General features: G+C 36.9%; 2 protein-coding genes across 2 annotated transcripts in view; both read left to right on the top strand.

The window, feature by feature from the left end:
* LOC143753478 (uncharacterized) overlaps positions 1–764 on the top strand; it is a 107980-nt gene extending 107216 nt beyond the window's left edge. The window contains 1 exon segment of the mRNA XM_077245834.1: positions 326–764. Coding sequence (XP_077101949.1) covers positions 326–549 — 224 coding nt within the window. The 3' untranslated portion in view covers positions 550–764.
* A 1126-nt stretch (positions 765–1890) lies between these two features.
* Positions 1891–19180, top strand: bsk146 (brain specific kinase 146). The gene is made up of 4 exons (XM_077245627.1): positions 1891–2053; positions 11462–11659; positions 13043–13245; positions 15407–19180. The coding sequence occupies exons 2-4, from the start codon at positions 11488–11490 to the stop codon at positions 16196–16198; spliced, it is 1167 nt and encodes a 388-aa protein (XP_077101742.1). The 5' UTR covers positions 1891–2053; positions 11462–11487; the 3' UTR covers positions 16199–19180.
* Positions 19181–20368: the final 1188 nt, after the last annotated feature.

Below are 20368 nucleotides of genomic sequence, written 5' to 3'. Positions count from 1 at the left end.
TCGTGAACATAAACGCACAACTTTAAAGGAGATTTTCTCAATGTTTCGATTTTTTTTTTTTTACATCCTCAGATTATATAATATTGTCCTTTCCTAACAAACCATACATCAATGGAAAGCTTATGTGTTCAGCTTTCAGATGATATACACTTCTCAATTTCAAAAATTGATCCTAATGACTGGTTTTGTGGTGCATGGTCACATATACTTTTAATATATTTAAAGTTAGTATTTTTTGTGAGTATATTTGCAATGTACTATTGAAAAAGGGAATATTTTTCAAATACAATAAAGTCTATTTTTTCCTCACCAGGGAAAAGCGAAGGTGAGCGCGAGATCTTCGTGGAGGTGAAGACGACGGTCCGCCGAGATCGGCACTTCATACACATGTCTGCGAACGAGCTGGATCTGGCGCTGAAGGAGAAGGAGCGATATCACATATATCGAGTTTACGGCGCTGGAGATGTTCGACACGTTCGTCTGTGTCGCATCAAGAATCTCGCTCAGCATCTGCACTCCAAGTCTTTAGAGCTGTTTTTATTTGTGTAGCCGGTTTTAGTCTCAGGTTTTAGAGTCTGGTCAAAGTTAATGTTTGTATTCTTGTATTTGACTACTAATGTTTGTACTGATATTATTTGAGAGATTGCACAGAATCACGTTTTGCTCCGTTCAATTGTTTGGTTGAAGAACAGACTTTTCTTTAAAAGTGTAACTTTACTGTTTGATTAATTCAGTAAATGAATAAAATGTTCTGAGAAAGAGCAGTTTTCGAGGTCTGGATGGATTCATTGGATAAACGTCTTCATGGATATGAAGGAAACCGTTTGGTGTTTGATAATCTATACGGTAATTAAGGACAAATGTGGCATTGCATACGAACCATAGATAAAACTAGGGAAAATAACCAGAACAAACTACAAAACATTATATAGAAATATGTGTATTATAACACCATGGAGAACAAAAAGAACAAAAACATGTAAAAAATAAAACACGGCTACATATGTATATAACTAATATATTTAGTCAAATGAGTAGGGTTGTGTACATTTATTCTATCGAAACTAATCTTGAGTGAAGTTCTGGTTGTGTTTACATGACATCATCAGATGTCATCGTTATAAAACGCGGATGTAATGTTGGAAATAAAGTGAATTAAGTCACAAAACGTTCCCTTAACAATAGAATATGCTTCACATCTGGCTGTTTTTGGGAGTCAAAGAAATAACATGATTAGAATGTTCTGTAATGGTTATATTTAGGTTTTATTTTGACACTATAATCGAACGAGTGATTTGGGAACACGCTGGGAATTTTTGGATTGGCCCTTAGTTTGTAAAAGCAAATAAAAATGCATTTGCATTTACTGTCATTAATTCAATTTAATTCACATTTATGTGTATAGTGCTTTTCACATTACACACATCTTTTAAAGCAGCTTTACAGAAAATGCATGAGTCCACATTACAATTTATAGAGATCTGTTATCAGAGGGAACTGTCTAAGTTTTGTATTTCAGAAATGTACATATAAAATCGCAGTTAGCTAAAAATTTATTCCAACAATGCAATAATTTAATGCAGATACAAGAGCTCATTGAAGTAATTAACACGCATTACAACGATTAAACATTATAATGCACTAAATTATGCACTTAGCTTATGCGATTAATACAGGTAAATAAACCTAATACTTAATAAAAAAAAGAACTATTATAAAATGCTCCTTTGAAACAGCCTCAGCGACTAATGCTGCTGTTTGCTGTGATTGGCTGATGCGTACAGTAGGCGGAGTGCATCAGGTGACGCAGGGAGCGTTCTGCGCTGCTATTGGCTGGCCCTCGCGGTGGGCGGGGTTTGATCAGCCCCGCTCGGAAGCTTTGATTTTTCCGCTCAGTATCAGTTGATCCTCGCCGGGTGAATGTCGTCTGATTCTCCAACACAAATGCGGATAAAAGAGAGACACGACACTGCCATGAGAACAGACTCACATTATTATAATATTTCTGGATAGAAGAAGAAGCGCTGGTGTTTTGGACGGATTTCATGGTTTGGTGAGTACATTCCGCCTGATGTCAACAGTATTATAGCATTGCAGCAGTTGATACACTGATGCTCGATTATAATGACTGTCCTGCTCTGGAATGATGGGGTAATATGAATAATAATAATAATAATAATAATAAGCGCTGCCAGACGACCTTAAACATCACTGCAGAATGATATCTTTATACTGCTATGAAAATAACGAAAATAATAATAATGGTGTTATTACTATAATTATATTTTATAAGCGCTGATAGATTGAGCATGAGCAATAATAATAATAGGCCTACCTCTATTATTTTTATTCACTTTGTTGAGCCAATTGGATGAATAATAATAATACATTCTAATAAAATATAATAAATGATATTTATTATGATAAAAAAATGCAGTATGATTAATATAAATAAATAATGATAACCATAATTGATATATATATATATATATATTTTTAAATAAAAACCATTATCCAACTATAGTAGGCTATATTATATATATATATATATATATATAATTTGTACTTCATTTTTTAATTTGTTCTGGATATGCATGGATGATATTTCTTTTGTCCTGTTCACCATGTAAACGTGTTCCCCCTTTAAGAAGAGCGAGTGTGTGTGAGAGAGAGGCTGCAGACTGCAGGCAGCACAGTGTGTGTGTGTGTGTGTGTGTGTGTGTGTGTGTGTGTGTGTGTGTGTGTGTGTGTGTGTGTGTGTGTGTGTGTGTGTGTGTGTGTGTGTGTGTTTCTCAGTGCGGATAGGATGAGTGTGCAGGTATCCGTAGGTCACCCAGAACTCAACACCGTTAAATGGAGTCTGTCAGAGACCGGATGAGAAATGAGCAGATCGGCTCGGGGAATAAGAGTTCGGTTCAGATGCTGATGCTGAACATCAGTGCAATTTACACACACACACACACACACACACACACACACACACACACACAGCGCGCGCGCAATCAGTTCTTCACATGCGTTTTCTATCAGATACTAGGAGTGTAACAACAATATATCGTGTCACAATATATCGCAATACAAAAATGCATCAATTTGTATCGTATCGTTCAACCAAAATGAAAATTACTGTTAAAAAAATTCAAGTTTATAGGGTTTTCGTGTCACTACTACATTAAACTACTATAATGTTGAATATGATGTGTATAATAATGCAATGGGGGGATATTTGTGGTATCTACTATATCTGATAATGCCAAATGTCTGATGTTACCAGTAAAAAGTGGCCTACATTATTTTAAATATATCTAGTCAGTTACAGAGATAAAGCATATTCGTGTGAAATAATTCTGTATTTTCAGCTTCCGAATCATGCATATTTGTATTCTGGTGTCACTATTGTCCACTAAGTCCAAAATAAAGCAATAATAAAAAGCAAAATAAATATTAAAGTGAATATTTTTATGGAGTAACAGTTTTATGAAACGGTAGCCGTGATTTACAGTGAGTGTAGAACACCTGAGGCGTTGTTAGACTCGAGTCGACGCGGAGTAAAACCCCCTCAGCTGTTCTACACTCATTCAAGGGGCTTATTGCTTTTATAAAACGGTTACTCCATAAAAATATTCATTTTAATATTTATTTTATTCATAAAATAAACACCAGCAACAAAAAATATGTTATAACACATGTATTCCTCCGCCAAAGCAATGTAGTTCCATAGAGGTTGCCAAGCAACACATGCAGCAACAAAGCATCACAAACGGCGGTTGCGCAGTAATACTGATGTAATGCGGTCACAGGCGTGCGAGTGTGTGTGTGTGTGTGTGTCGAGTAATTTACAACGGCTTCGAACGCGGCTCAACCAATCAGAATCAAGGACCGGTGTTCTGACGATTTGTGCTGCCTTGTCGAACAATGCTACCCAAGCGCGAATCGATCACAGAGAATGTTGATTCATTGTCTATTGTTTCGATAATTGTGTAAATCTCACAATATTATGACATCGTTATTTCATTTAAATCAGGGTAAATCGTGAGTTCAGTATCGTGACATGAGTGTATCGTTGCACCCGTATCAGATACACAGACCGATTTGCACGATCACAGGACAACAGCGCTTTACTGCCATACACACATCCATCCTACAATGTGACCCTTCGCAGGGAGTTTGATTGACAGGCGATCTGGCCAATCAGAATCCGCCATAGAGAGCCTAAGTCCCTCCCCTCAGCTTCCGCTCATGGGACCTTATTTCAGAAAAAAATATGGTTGTCAATGGCTAGAGACAACTTATCTTTTTTTCCGTCTGAACTGTGCCCTGAATTACACGTATGATGTTTGTCAATTTAAAAGATAATTATGAAAGTCAAGAAAGTCACAGTTTGTCATAAAACAGAAGAGTAACATTTAGTTTTATGTGAAAATAGTTTTAGCTTCAGTAACGGTAGCTTCATTCATTGAGAGAAAAGGTATGACGTCACATGCGCGCCTTTTGGTTTTGTAGTCTTTGTAATGACGTATTTTCACAGTCGTTGGGCCCTTTCACACCTACCTTGTTTGGTCCGGACTTTCGGACTTTTCAGTCAGACGCACGTCCATTTACAAACCAATCAATGTCGAGATGCAGCCCACATAGACGATGACGACAGGACGCAAGTATGTCACGTAAAGTTCTTTAGTGCGCTCGCATAATAGCAGTGTGAAACCAAACCAAAACTTTCTGAAAGTATAAAATGTATCAAAACGTGAACTTTGGTTCGGACCTTGGTGCGGACTTCCAGGTGTGAAAACGCCCTTATACCTCAACAGTTTTACATCAAACTGCCACTTTCTTGACTTTAAAATGTATCTTTTAAATTGACAAAGATCATGTGTGTAATTCAGGGCACAATTCAAACGGGATCCGAATATTTGTTGCCATTGACTACCATACAATATTTTTCCAAAATAAGGTCCCATGGTGCACCGGAAGGGGAGGGGCTTAGGCTCTCTACTATTGGCCGACAAAGCAGTCAGGAGAGTTAGTAGATTAGCGTTGGAGGATTTTAACTTGGAAAAACAGAGTGTACTGACGTCTTTCCGCGGTTAAAATAACATTCCTTCTGATGTTCATTCATGTTTATTTGATGCTATAAATGAACTAGAAGGAAGAGATGGTTGGTTCACGAGGCGATCTGTCACGACACATTAAAGAGACACAAAACGGTATTTATTGTTTAAATTGCGTCAAAAAATGACCAAATTTGTAAGTTGAGACCTAGTTTCATATCAGAAGTAAGCTGATCTGTGCTGTCAGTGACTCTCTGCTCCGCGATGTGTTGTTCACTGTGAGAACGTGTGGCGTGTCGGTCATAGCAACAGTAACTACAGGGGGCGGGTCTTTGCGAACGGTCTATTTAACGCCATCATGTGCCATGGCTTTATTGTGTCTCTGCCTCTGCTTTCACACTCCTGTGGCTTTAACACACGCTGCGAGAGTCACAGTTTATAATAATACCTCCTGTTCCTTTCTTCATTCACCATATAAACAATATTTTCCCAGCAGAGATTTGTGTCAAAGATGTTCATTCTTCATCAGTTTTTTATTATAAACAAACACCAATATTTGGATAATACTGAAGATTATATTTACAATTATATTCTTTGAAGTGCCTTGGAGTAACATGTTAATGATGAATATAATAATAATAATCAAGTAGTACCGTCAAACCAAACATTATTCAGACACCAGATATAGCCTAATTTTTTATATTGTTTTACTAGTGTGTGCAGGACTCTAGTTCATTTATGTAAGCGAGGAGAGCAGAATAAAGTAAACTGTGACATATTATACCCAAAAATTCTTCATACAGTGTGAATATTATACAAATTTGAGACCAAAAATGATTGGGACACTTTGAGCTGATCATGTTTTGCTGAAGTGTTTTTTCTTTAATAACTAATGCACCTTTTTACAGCACAGACTGAACAACATGAAGCATTGCTTGGTAACTGGTTGAGCTAAACTGGTATTATCTAATTGTGTAGTTAAATTTAAAGCCCCGCGTTTCATTCTCCTTTTCTTTCCTCTCATCTGCGTTTCCCGGCTGCGGCTTCATAACATGAGGAATAAATGAGCCATTACTGTCTGAAGATTTTAAAAGGTTGTGTACTGAAGTCCGTAGCAGAATGTGTGTTGAAACGCGTTCGGATGTCAAGGTTTGAGAGGATCTATATTTGCGTTTCTTTGACCCGTGAGTCATTTACTGCACCACTCCGGCTTTATTCCCGGCATATCCTGCACTCTTTATGAAGTCCTGATGTGAATATGTCAGACTTCCAGACTGAAGTCAGTTTGATAATAGTTATTAGTGGGAATTTGAATTTTGCTATGTAACTGTTGATATGATACCTGAAGTCATCCATTATCTCATTATTATTATTATTATATCATTATTATGTCATAAACTACCAGCTTTTTGCAACCCACATCCCAGTGCCCTGGCGAACACCCAGAACACCTCAGCATTGCGTTGGTGAGTGTTCACTCACATTATTCAGAAAATGTAACAATCTCCTGATGTTTTTCGTGCATGCTGAAGTTGTGTCGTGACATGTAAGGTATAATGCAGGTGTACGATCATAAGAAAGCTGTTCCAGGATAATGGATGGATTTTGCATCATTAATTCTGTTATTTTACTGTTTATTACTGTGTAGCGGCTTTGAAACATTTTGCATTGTTTAAAGTGCTATAAAATAAATGTAAGTTGACTTCATCATGGCTGTTTAACCTGCACTTCTGATGCACTGGCAGAAACGAATGACTTTTGACGTTTATGCTTCTCGAGAGCTGCGATTCTGACATTATGTATCACTGTTTTCTAATTTAATAATAAGATTAGAACTAGTGATCGACCCAAACGATATATAAGCCAGACTAAGTAATTGGGGGTAATTGAACTATTTTGACATTATCAGCCAATGACTTGTGGCTGATTAGGTTAGCTCTTGAATCTGATTGGCTGAGTGTTTTCAAGCGTGCTGATATAAGCAAATAATAGCACTGGGAATTTTCACAGATTGGATTATTCCGCTTGTCTGTGTTTGTTGTGACAGATTAGTGTGTGTATTAGTACGGAGTCTTTTTCAGGGACTCTTTGCAGGTTCCATAATTTCTCCAGTAGGTGGCGACAAATTACTTTTATGAGTGAGTCATTGAAACATTCACTCAACCGATTCATTCAAAAACAAGTGATTGAATCATTGGATTGTTAGGTGTGTTTGACTTAGGGCTGGGCGATATATCGAATATACTCGATATATCGCGGCTTGTAGTCCGTGCGATGTAGAAAATTACTATATCCTGAAACTCGCGGACATTTTTTTTCCTTTGTTTTTTCCCCCTCTTGTCCTGTCCAGCATCAAAGCGCAAGCATAATGATTACCTTCAGGGTTTTTCCTGCATAGACAATTATGAGGCGGCCGCCTCCGTCAAATTTCGTGCCGCCTCCGCCTCTCAACAAAACTCGGACAGACAGTCACGTGCTCATATACACTTTTCCCACCGTGACAGTTCTGTCGCGATTCCCGCTTGTGTCCATTCTCTAACCGTGTAGTTTGCCGATAGTGCTGCACGGATCATAATCCGAGGGTCGAGTAATAAAAACATTCCATTCAATCGAGGGTGGATGACAGCTAAATGAGTGTAATAAAGACACGGAACTCCCATCATGGTACCTAATGTACGGACGGTAACAAAGTTGCGCTGTTGAGTCTCGCGCAGTTATTTATAACATTAATTATAGTTAAGAAACCTACACACGACCAGAGTGCTGTTTTCCTGAATGCCATCACGATTGAAACCGAGATATTAATTTCATGACAGTTCAATAAACAAATAGTTAAAATTAAGTTACTTATTTTTAGACTGTTTTTGTTCTGTTTTAGCAGCGAAAATAGTTCCAAACAACAGAACCATATCGCGTCTCACAGCAACACTCATCCACGATTCATTACTGAATCATTCAGCGTTTTGAACTAACAGTTAATCGCTTGAGTCAAAGATTCAATTGCCCATTATTAAACCGCCTCATTCTGAATCAATCAGCCGTTTGAACGAATCGTTTACATTAATGACTCAATGACTCGCTCATTAAGACGGCCGCCTGCCGCCTCCTACTGGCGGTTTAGTTTCAAACTATCATTCTTTTCAACATTCCTTGTATATTCAAAAAATATTCAAAACAATCTCATAATCTCATTTAATACAGTTATAATTTTTCAATGTAAATTATTTAATTAGATTTAGAGCATACATTAAATAAAATTAGGGGGAAAATGCCCTTTATAAAGGTACAAAAAATTGTTCTGATAAGAGTGTTTTCAAAAATGAAACATTGACAATAAGTTTAAAGGGAGTAAAGCCTCTGTTTAGGCTATAAAGAAAATGTAATTTTGCCAAAAGAAGAACTTTTAATTTAAATAAATGTTAATTGTGTGATATGTTACCATATTATCATGCTTAATTGAATAATTGTAATGTGATGATCAGATGCAGATATCTAAATCAAAGAATATGGGTGGTTGGCGGGTGGATTATTATTTATGGATTATACAGTTTTGAACAAGAATGTTTTAATGTAGACATATAGAATCATCATACTGGTGTGATTGTATGCATCAAAGTTTTAATTCAAGGCTAAGGCAAAATATCGAGATATATATCGCGTATCGTGACATGGCCTAAAAATATCGCAGTATTTATAAAAGGCCATATCGCCCAGCCCTAGTTTGACTTGAAGCGGTGCTGCGTATACTGATCACTGTATGTCATGAAAGTACCTGAGAGCGCCTATGTTTTTTTAAATTATTATTATTAAAAGGCAATCACAGTCCAAATAATAAACATAGTCAAACACATAGTATACCATTTTTTAACAAATATAGACAACAAATAGTAAAAGAAAATATACCGTATGAAATAAAAAAACTACAAGTAAAAAGAAAGAAAAAAAGAAAAGAAACTAATATAAACAGAAAAAGGAACAGGTATATGATCATCATATAAATAGCATAAAAGCTTCACATAGAGACCTAGTGCGTTTTGCTTTACTATTTTTCGATGTAAGTATTAACTCAATATAATTTTTCATATCTATCTGAGATAAACAAAAATGGGCTAAAGGAAAACCCAACTTTTTGTTATGTATATGGTATTTCCCCATAATCAAACAAAGATTAACAATAAAGGCCATATTTGATAGTAATCTTTGTCTATTAAAATAAAAAATACAACGCTCCTTATGCTTTCGAATCGCTCTCGCAGAACTGCATATGTCATACAGCATACATCGGTCTGCACAGCGCCGCTTTACGACGAACACACCAATTCATTCAACTGATTTGATCAAAAACACTAGGCTTGTTCGACTTGAACCGGCGCTGCACAAACCGATCGGTTGATGACATCAAAGTACCGCGAGAGCGATTAGAGAGCAGACGGCTCCTTATGCTTTTGAATCGCTCTCGCGGTACTTTGATGTCATCAACCGATCGGTCTGTGCAGCGCCGGTTCAAGTCGAACAAGCCTACTGATTCATTCCGGAATGAATCAAGTGACTGAGTCATCGAATCATTCTCGCAACCAATTCAATCAAAATACTGATTTATTTAGTCACTGAGTCATTGAATAATTTATTCAACTGATTTGTTCAAAAGCACTGATTCATTCAGGAATTAACAAAAAAATTACTGAGTCATTGAATCATCCTCTCAACTAATTCATTACAAAGACTGATTTTATTCGGTCATTGAATCAGTTATTCAACTGATTTGTTCAAAAACACTGATTCATTCCGGAATGAATCAAGTGACTGAGTCATCGAATCATTCTCGCAACCAATTCAATCAAAATACTGATTTATTTAGTCACTGAGTCATTGAATAATTTATTCAACTGATTTGTTCAAAAGCACTGATTCATTCAGGAATTAACAAAAAAATGACTGAGTCATTGAATCATCCTCTCAACTAATTCATTACAAAGACTGATTTTATTCGGTCATTGAATCAACTGATTCAATGACCACTGATTTTTGAACAAATCAACTGATTTGTTCAAAAACACTGATTCATTCAGGGATAAAAAAGTGACTGAGTCATCGAATCATTCTCTCAACCAATTCATTCCAAAGACTGATTTATTCGGTCATTGAATCATTAATTCAAACTGATTTGTTCAAAAACACTGATTGATCTGGGAATAAAACAAATGAGCAAGTCGTATAATTCATTCAATCAATTTGTTCAAAACACTGATTCATTCAGGAAACACCACAAATAGACAGTAACTGGCTATATTTTGTTCAAAATGTAAGTTACTCATTATTAATTACTCATCAATTACTCACAATACAATTAATACTCATCATTTTTAGTTCAATAAACAAGACGTTCATATAAAATTACTTGCAATATTGACTGTTTTTGTTCTGTTTTACCAAGGAAAATAGTTCCAAACAAAGATCAGACCAGAACTATTGTGTATCTCAAAGCAGCAGCGGTGTCTTGTTTTGTTAATGATTCAGCGTCTCAAACGAATCGTTTGAAAGAATGACTCTATGATTCACTCACGCATTTTTCCAACATTTATCATTTGTAGACTCAAAAATGCATTTTTAAATATTAATCTCATAACATTATTTATTGTGGTTGTAATTCTGCAGTGTACATTATTTAATATAATTGATAACAGCCCTTTAGTGCATATTGAATTTATCAAATGTAAGAATATGACATGAAAGATGACGCATACATTTAATAAGGTTAAATAATAAGGCCTGTATAAAGGTTAAGAACGGGCTAGGGTAAAAATCTAAAATATGCAGATTTAAGTATGTAAAATCATATAGACTGATGAAAATATTTCTTCAGAATAAACTGTTTTCACAACCTAAAATCTCAGTGATGCCGTGCTTTTGTAGGATCTTTTGTATGGGATATTATTTGCTGATATGAAAAGTTCACTGTGTATATCATAATAATAAATAGCATTTATGAAAGCGATATTTTGTTTTCTTTTTACAGTAAACATTAAATATTACATGTATATGTAATATAATGTGTATTTCCATCACAGGTTTGGCCTTAAATTTCATACAAGATGACATTAAAAAGGTCTTTAATAGTGTTATTTGACCATCTTACTTCAACAAAAGCAGGTCAGGTCGATCTCTTCTTTAAAATTTAACGAAATGATAAATATTCAAGACGGGGCCAGTGAGGACCAGACGATTATAATACATTGCATAAGCCGCAGCACAGAGCAAGACTCCTGAGACATGAAACCGTGGTGAGATTATCAGGTTAGATCAGGGTAAGTGAAATCCCTGTCTCTTATCTGCAGGATGATTACACCAGAACGAGTGTTTCTCAGTCCTCGGCTCACGAACTGAAATGCGTTTGTTTGTTGTTTGTGTTGCAGGTTTTCATCAGCTGTTCCCCGTCAGAATGAGCTCTTCTCCCGTCGTCCCTAGTGTGTCCGTCGATATCCTCGAGGAACTGCAGATCTTCGCAGCTCAAAACCTGGAGAAGGTCGAGGTCAACAAATACTATGAGGTCATACGAGAGCTGGGCAAGGGGACTTATGGGAAGGTGGACCTCGTCATCCATAAGAGCAGAGGTACAGCACAGTTCAAACCAGGGTTATTATCGTCAACTGTTTTCAATACTTCAAATAAAATCCTATGAAATAATAAAATAAAGTCCCCCTGTGGTGAAAATCCAGCTTTTAATGTTGTTTATATGTCTATGTGGTGTTTTTAATACGCTGCAAATTCACAAGTCGACACCATTGCTGAGTATTTTCTCCGTGTTTTAAAAACACGCTTTGAAATCGCTGGTGTTTCTGACGTCACAAACTACCTTGTAACCAATCAGATCAACGTGTGATCGTCAACCAGTGGATCTCTGAGTGAGTGAGTGAGTGGAGGCGGGGCTCATTTGCATATTCATAGAACCACGCATACTAAATGAGGCAAGGGTGTCGAGTTACATTCATTATATTTTAAGGCATGAAGACATTATTTTCAAGGAAAAAAAAACTTTAAATATGTAAATTTGGTGATAAAAGAATTTTAAGGGATAAAATTATTGACTACAGGGGGACGTTAACTGAAATAAAATAAAATGTAAAAATAATTGTTTAAATTGAGTGTATTTAAATAAATAAAATAAAAATATAACAATTTACATTTGGCAGACGCTTTTATCCAAAGCGACTTACATTGAATTTCAAGGTACACATTTACATACTTATCAGTTCTTGCTTTCCCTGGGAATCGAACCCATGACCTTGGCGTTGCAAGCGCTAATGCTCTACTGTTCGAGAGACAGGAAAGCTTTAATAAACATCTTAAAGCAACTTAATAAACATCATTACTCCAGTAGGTGGTGACTGAATGATTCAGTGACTAATTCAGAAAGTCATCTTCCAACCAATCCTTTTAGAAAACACGTATTAATTCAGAAAATGAAACGTGAGTCGTTGAATCGTTCAATTTAAGATCATTCAAAAACATTGATTAATTTGGGAAATAAACAATTGACTGTTTCATTGAATCATTTACTCAAACAATAAATTCAAAACAGTAATTCAGTCAGAAACTAAACAAGTGACTGTAGGCTATAGTCATAGAGTCAAAAATATATATATATAAAAAAACTAAAATGAATGAAAATGACAAACACATACAACACAATTAGTAAACTTAAAAATGAAAACTGAAAATACTAAAATTAAATCTAACTCACAATATCATTATAAAATAACACCGTTCCAAACCAACTTGATGAAATATTTAGTAATAATATCGGATGAAAAAGATATTTGTGTAATTATTTTTGTCTTTGAAAGTAAAGTAGTTCATTGATTTCAGTGTCATGGTCTAATTGTAAATGCATTTGTGTTGTTTATGCGGTAAGGTTTATAGCAGGTCAGTAATCTGAGGGGAATGATAAACCAATAAAGCTTTAATTCGCATGTTTTTCTCTCCTCAATCTACAGGAGCAAAGATGGCTCTGAAGTTTCTGAAGAAGAAGACAACCAAGCTGAAGAGTTTCTTGAGGGAGTACAGCATCTCGCTCTATCTTTCTCCATGTCCCTTCGTCATCAACATGTTTGGCATTGCGTTTGAAACGGAGGAGTACTATGTCTTTGCGCAGGAATACGCGCCGTCCGGAGACCTGTTTGATATCATTCCACCACAGGTAACCAGAATCATTTCACAATCAATAAAGCAACAGTTCTCACAAAACCAGGGGCTTTTCCACTGATTTCCAGGGGCGTTTTTTACCTTTGTAAGGGCAATTTTTATGGTTACCTTAAATGTGTCTGTGTTGTCTTTTATGTAAAATACTTCACTTTAACCAATTACTTCAATCAATCAGAATACTATAGACTGACACTAATAAAATGACACTGCAAACAGAAGTTGCATCGGTCCTGTCATTTACACTACTGATTGTTTCAAAGCAGCTTTACAGAGATAACAGGAAAATAATGCAACATTTGTGTCTAGAAATAAATAGCATCACAGTCCAGCTAGAGGAAGTTCAGTGATGGTTCATTTTTGTTGTAAAAAAGTTATTAATTTAGTTCAATTATATTTATAGCCGCTCAGGGACAGTGATGTCATCGTCCAGCTCAGTTCATAATGGTGCCAATGCAGCAGATCAAGAATATTGTTGAATATTAAATTAAATGATGGTGATGATGCCGGTGTGTTATGATCTGCGTTCGTGAATCTTTTCTATTGCTCTGTTCTTTTTCTCTCCCTTTTTGTTCTCTTTGATCCCGGACGAGCCCCCAATTATTACGGCCCGTGTCCAGGGGAATATAGAAAACTCTAAGATTGGCCGTGATAAAATAAAATAAAGAAAGGTTGTGGTAATGGAATCCCAGCAACGAATCACTCCCATTATTGATTATTACTCTGATTATTGCTTATGTTTGTTAACAAACAAGTATTCATTACGTCTATGACCTCATTGTTTCTGCCTGAAATTATTACATTGTTTAATTAATACTTTTTTCGCTAACTGTGATTTTTGTATTTGTACATTTCTGAAATGCATACCTAATGCTGCGTTCACACCAAACGTGAATAGAGCGTCAAAGCGTCAAACCGTTTTGAATCCATTTGCGCGTCCAGAGCGAATAGGACGCGCGTAAAAAGCAAAAGTTTGAAGTGAAATTAATGCGCGTCCGAGGTGAAATCCGCTTCTTGTGGGATTGTTTACGAGATGGCTGATGTTGATCGAGCTCATCGAAAGTCACCACTCTGTATTTGCTCTGGAGAAGAGCGGTGTAGGGGTCATCGTCGCCGTACTGGGATCCAGCAGACCCTCCGGAGGCGTTCCCATTTAACCTTTTGCTCCAGGAGCTGCGCCGGGATGACGGCGTACTTCCGCCTGTCCCGCGCCCAGTTTGATGACCTGTTTTCCCACATCGGAGCGAGGATCACCCTCCCTCTCACACACCTAATCTGTCATTTATTTTTGTTTTGATGATAAATGGAGCCAGCCTCCAAAAGTGATTAACCTGTCCTGTGATTTTTTTTCACACACAACACTGTCCAGACACGAACTATGTTCTTGCACTAAAGTATGTTGGTTGTCTTTACATTAGAATAATAATGTTTCATATAATCTAGATTAGATATGGCATAAATTGCATTCAATACAAAATTAATATGTCTCATATATTGAAATCAAGTTTTTATGTGCTAAAATATTCACTTCACCATGTGACAGCAGCAAGCAGGCTCCTGATTGGCTAACGCGGCACGAACTGACGCCAAGGTTCCGATTTTTCTCGAACTCGAGCGTCAGACGCGTGAATGTACAAAAAGCACCAAATAAAATCACTCGCACGTAACACGCCTTATCAAACCAGACATTCAATTTGCTTCCGCCGCGCTAAACGCTTCATCGCGCCGGAAGACCTCTAGACGCGTGTAAACACGTCTTTACATTAACTTAACATGGAAATCACTCGCTCCAGATGCTCAATTCGCGTTTGGTGTGAGCGCAACATTAGGCAGTTTTTCGTCAAACGCGTGAATGAACAAAAAGCACAAAATGAAATCACTCGCATGTAACGCGCATCAATTTGCGTCCACCGCGCTGCGCTAAATGCCTCATTCGCGCCGCAGGACTTCTAGACGCGCGTAAACACGTCTTTACATTGACATGGAAATCACTCGCACCGGACGCTCTATTCGTGTTTGGTGTGAACGCAACATTAGACAGTTTCCTCTGATAACAGATCTGTAATGTGGACTCATGCATTTTCTGTAAAGCTGCTTTGAAACGATGTGTATTGTGAAAAGCGCTACACAAATAAATGTGATTGGATGTTTGTGCACAGGTGGGTCTCCCGGAGCCGGTGGCGAAGCGCTGTGTCCATCAAGTGGCCATCGCTCTGGACTATCTCCACTCCAAGAAGCTGGTGCACAGAGACATCAAGCCCGAGAACATCCTAATCTTCGACAAGGAGTGTCGTAAAGTCAAGCTCTCGGACTTCGGCATGACTCGGCGTTCCGGTTCTCCGGTGAAACGCGTGAGCGGCACAATCCCGTACACGGCACCGGAGCTCTGCGACTCGTCGAAACACGAGGGATTCAGCGTGGACTACAGCACAGACGTGTGGGCCTTCGGAGTGCTTCTCTTCTGCATGCTCACCGGGAACTTCCCGTGGGAAAAGGCCATGCCTCCCGACTCGTTCTACGAGGAGTTTGTGCGCTGGCAGAGACGGCGAACGCATTCGGTTCCGTCTCAGTGGCGTCGTTTCACAGACGAAGCCCTTCGCATGTTCAGAAAGCTCCTGGCGTTGGAACAGGAACGCCGATGCTCCGTTAAGGAAGTATTCGCGCATTTCGGGCACCGTTGGATGCTAGACGGGAAAAGCGGCGAAAACCATCATCAGACGGCGCAGAACTCTTCATCCGAGGAGGAGGAGCTGCTGGACCGCATGAAGAAGCAGAGCTTGTCACCGAAAGCTTCGAGGAGTATCGCTGTGGAGTCGGGATCGGCTCACCTCTTCACATCGGTGTCCACCAACAGCTCCGTCTCGTCCACTAACAGCTTCGAGCGCTCGGCCCGGGACAGTCCACCGAGCAGCCGGATCCTCGTCACCACGCCCATCGAGATCTGTGTGTGAGCGCACGCAAGACACACGTATGAAACGGAGACGTGTATACAATATAGCGCTATTATATGGAAGCCCGTTTACGCCCAAATTAAAAAAATCGTGCTTTTGTGAATCTTAATGTTTAGGAATGCACGATATATCGGTATCGGCCGATACATGTTCATTTTCATTGAATTTTCAAAAAAAATTGCCGATATATTAAAGCCGATAAATAGCGTATTATTTGTTATAGTGTATGAATTGCTTGTAATGTGATTGAAATCACTTCAAAAAGGAACATAGATTTCAGTGCGACATGTGCAGCGCAAGTCTCTCATATCGGCTACATAAAATTATATTGAGAACATTATTATAATTGTGTGATTGATTGGAACATGATGAGACTTTTGTATTTGTAATCAGGCTCTCATCATTTATATACAAATTCGTATTTAGATTTATCGGCCAATATATCGGTTATCGGCTTTCAAATATTAAGATTATCGGTATCGGCCAAAATTTTCATATCGGTGCATCCCTATTAATCATGAGACAAAAAGGCATAATTATGATGTACTGATTCATAATTATGAAATAAAAAGTTGAATTTATTATGTTCTAAGTCATAATTATGAGATTAAAAAAATTAAAGTATGAATTAAAAAGTCAAAATGATCACATCATAATTATAATTTTTAAGTCATGATTGCGATGGTTTTACAGACAAGGCTTGAGTCTTGTCTCAGACTAAAATGCATGTTTGATCGGTTTTAACTGAAAGCGTATATTAAAATATGTCAGTGCCACTGTTTCGTCTCAAGATGCACATCAGAAATGTTTTTTTTTTCTAGGGCAAGTTTAGCTACTTAAATGTCCTAATTGAATTTAAGTCTTATCCTGGCTTAATCTAAGCCCTGTCTGTGAAACCAGGCCTTTATGTCATATTTTCGACTTACTGTCATAATAATGACTTTTTAAATCTTAATTTAGACTTTTTATGTCATAATTTCCATTTTTAATAAATTTTTACTCACTAATTCATAATTATGACATAAAAAATCTAAATTATGACATTCTATGTCATCACTATGCCTTTTTATGTCATAATTAACAGTCAAAATTATGAAAATCAGTCATTTATGACTATTATAATTATGAGATAAAAAGTTAGAATGACGGCTTATGTCATAATTTCGACTTGGTCATAATTTTGATGTATGTCATAATTATGACTTTTTTAAACTTTTTTTAATACTTTTTAATAATTTCACGTAGTCTCATAATTATGACTTTGTATGTAAGTTTGACATTTTATGTTAATTATGATCAACAAAAGACAGTTTTTTTTTCTTATGGGCTTCCAGTCACAGCGTTAATTCAGCAAAATTGAATGGGCGAAAATGTCAGTCGTTTATAGTCAGAAACTGCACACACAGAAGTCTCTTTCAAACCGAGCTTCTTTCTGTTCGTTAACACGCTGAATTCACGTGACAAACTTGAAAATGAGTGAAATCTTTCGCCCTCACGCAAAATTACCGATAATGTGGATTCCTTTTGAAATGACTGCATTTCGCCCGCGAAACTTCGCTGAACAACGATAAACGTGAACGCATCTTTAAACGCAAAAAAAGAAGACAAATGAAGGGGGTGTTTACACGACACTGTTAACTAAAGTTAGTTGTTTTCACGGATCCGTGTGATCCAGTTGTCCGAGATAACGTTGTCGTCTGTACGAGAAATAGTTTTCCATTATTAGTAAACTGTTGTCGTGTAAACGAACCCGTAGTTTTTTGTTCGATGTCTGTTTGATTCTCCGGTCGCATCACTAACATTCCTAACACGGATTTGCGTGTTTAGAAACAGTCTGCAAAGAAACGCTGCACTGAAACTGTGAAATACCGTGCAATTCACCAATAAACGAGTGGATCGAAAGCTTGAATCCACTTCCGGCTCGGGAAGAAATACGAGGGCTTCCCACAAATCTCTCTAAAGCAATATATGAAGCAAAAAAAGAAAGGAGAATACCTGGGATATTAATTCTTGTGAGGAATTCATCCAAATAATTTCTGTGAACAAGCAAACAGTGAGAACTGGGACGTTTATGAGAGCGGATGATGAACTTATGAATGTGTGTTCGAGATTTGACGCGTACGAATTCGATGTTTTGTTATTTAAATCCTGATTTCCTTAATGTTCAGTGCGTGCAACAAGCGAAAGGTTTTCCTGAGTTTTATGACACTGAACGTGTTGCAGATATTGCATGTGTTTATAAATTGACTTGTAGACTGTTGTTTTTAATTAATTGTTCTTAATTTATCAGCATTCCTAGTATTCAGAAATATATATTTTTTAAGTTGATGAACAAACATCAATATTTTTTATTTAATTTTAGTACTTTAGCACAGTTGTGCCAAACTTATTTTTAATGTGGCTGAAGGTCGGCTGCTTTGACGAACATTAATTGAAAATTATGGATGTTTATTCATGATGTTTTAGAGTATATCTCAGACTTTGACTGTGATCGCTTTATGATATTTCTGTTGCAAAAACAAAACTACTAGTTTGTAGTGATGAACATACAATATCCATTCATTTGACAGGTTGAAAAGACATATTTTTTTGCCTACTATGACATTTCTGTTTGGTGTTCCCCCTTTAAAGTATTATATATTTTCTACATTGGTTTAAACTGAAATACAAAACAAAGAGTGCAGATGTGCGCAAACAAACATAATAATAACTGCATGACGTTGATGAAAACATTGAAAACAAGTGTTTTAAGATTTGTGAGAATAGATGTAATGTGAAATTTTTTTGCCGTCACAATTTCTTGCATAATGTTTCAGAGTGAAAATTTTAGTAGATGACATAGGGCAAAACATCACGCCAGCCAAATGAATCGTTTGTTTTGTTGTGGTGTTTGTATGCTGCTGTTGTTGTTGTTGTTGTTGTTGTTGTTGTTTATTTCTCACTGAGATCAAGAACTACCTGATAAAGCCTGTGCGTGTGAAACACATCTACTGAAACCCATCATTTTCAGATCCCCAGACATCAACAGTGTCGGCCCAGATCCGGCCCACATCCTGTATGGGTATTCCTCGCGTGCCAGATGTGGGCCGGATCTGGGCCGGCACTGTTGATGTCTGGGTCAGGATGAAAGGGAAGTATTCATGAAAAGTTCCCAGCTAACAGGACGTCTCACAACGTTCTCTCAAAGTTACGAACAAACATTCTTCCGGTAACATTAATAGAACGTTTGTTTAGTGTTATTTAAAGGATTAGTTCACCTCAAAATGAAAATTTCCTAATAATGTTCTCACCCCAATGCCATCCAAGATATCCATGTCTTTCTTTCCTCAGTGGAAGAGAAATTAAGTTTTTTGAGGAAAACATTTCTGGATTTTTCTTCGAATAATGGACTTAAATGACAACCAACATTTTGAAGTTCAAATCAATGCAGTTTAAAAGGTCTTCGAAGTGCTTTAACAGTAGGGGTGGGCGGATCAATCCTGTAGTATCGATACTTTCGATACTGACGTGGTATCGAAAAGGATCGATCCTCACATAAAAATATCGATCCAAATGTGTTTGTTTTTTTTACCAGTAATTTTTATTAATTTAGAACACAATTCAGTGCGTAAAAAAGCTTCTAAGTTTAAAAATAAGCGAATGTTAGCGAATAATTGTGTAGGGTAGAACTATTTCTCCTAGTCATGTGGATACAAGACGAAACTAATCAATCACAGAGAGCGTTCAAAGCTGCTGCTTCTGTCTCAGTGCGTTTGGGAAACGAAGCCTTGCTTAGATGACAGAGAAACAATCGGGAGTTATTTCGCAATAAAAAAATTAAAAGTTTACATAACGGTTCAAAATGTTGATGTCAGTAAGATTTGTTAAATTAAATTAATATTTTTATTCAACAAGGATTGATGCATTAAATTGATCGAAAGTGACAGTGAAGGGTTTTACACTGTTAAAAAAAATCATTCATATAAAAAAAATTTCATATAAAAAAAAATTTCATATAAATGCTGTTCTTTCAACTTTGTTCATCATGATACATATTTATCTAAAATTATTTGGTTTGCACAAAAACGTTAAACTGTTTTCAACATTGATAATAATAAGAAATGTTTCTTGAGCAGCAAATCAGCACATTAAAATGAATTCTCATCATGAAGGATCATGAAGACTGAAAAT

This window comes from Siphateles boraxobius, unplaced genomic scaffold, assembly GCF_051911475.1.
Source record: "Siphateles boraxobius isolate OS27281-9 unplaced genomic scaffold, OSU_SipBor_1 103, whole genome shotgun sequence".
Taxonomy (NCBI): domain Eukaryota; kingdom Metazoa; phylum Chordata; class Actinopteri; order Cypriniformes; family Leuciscidae; genus Siphateles; species Siphateles boraxobius.
The sequence above is the reverse complement of the archived record's forward strand: the minus strand, read 5'-3'. Positions and strand labels throughout refer to the sequence as shown.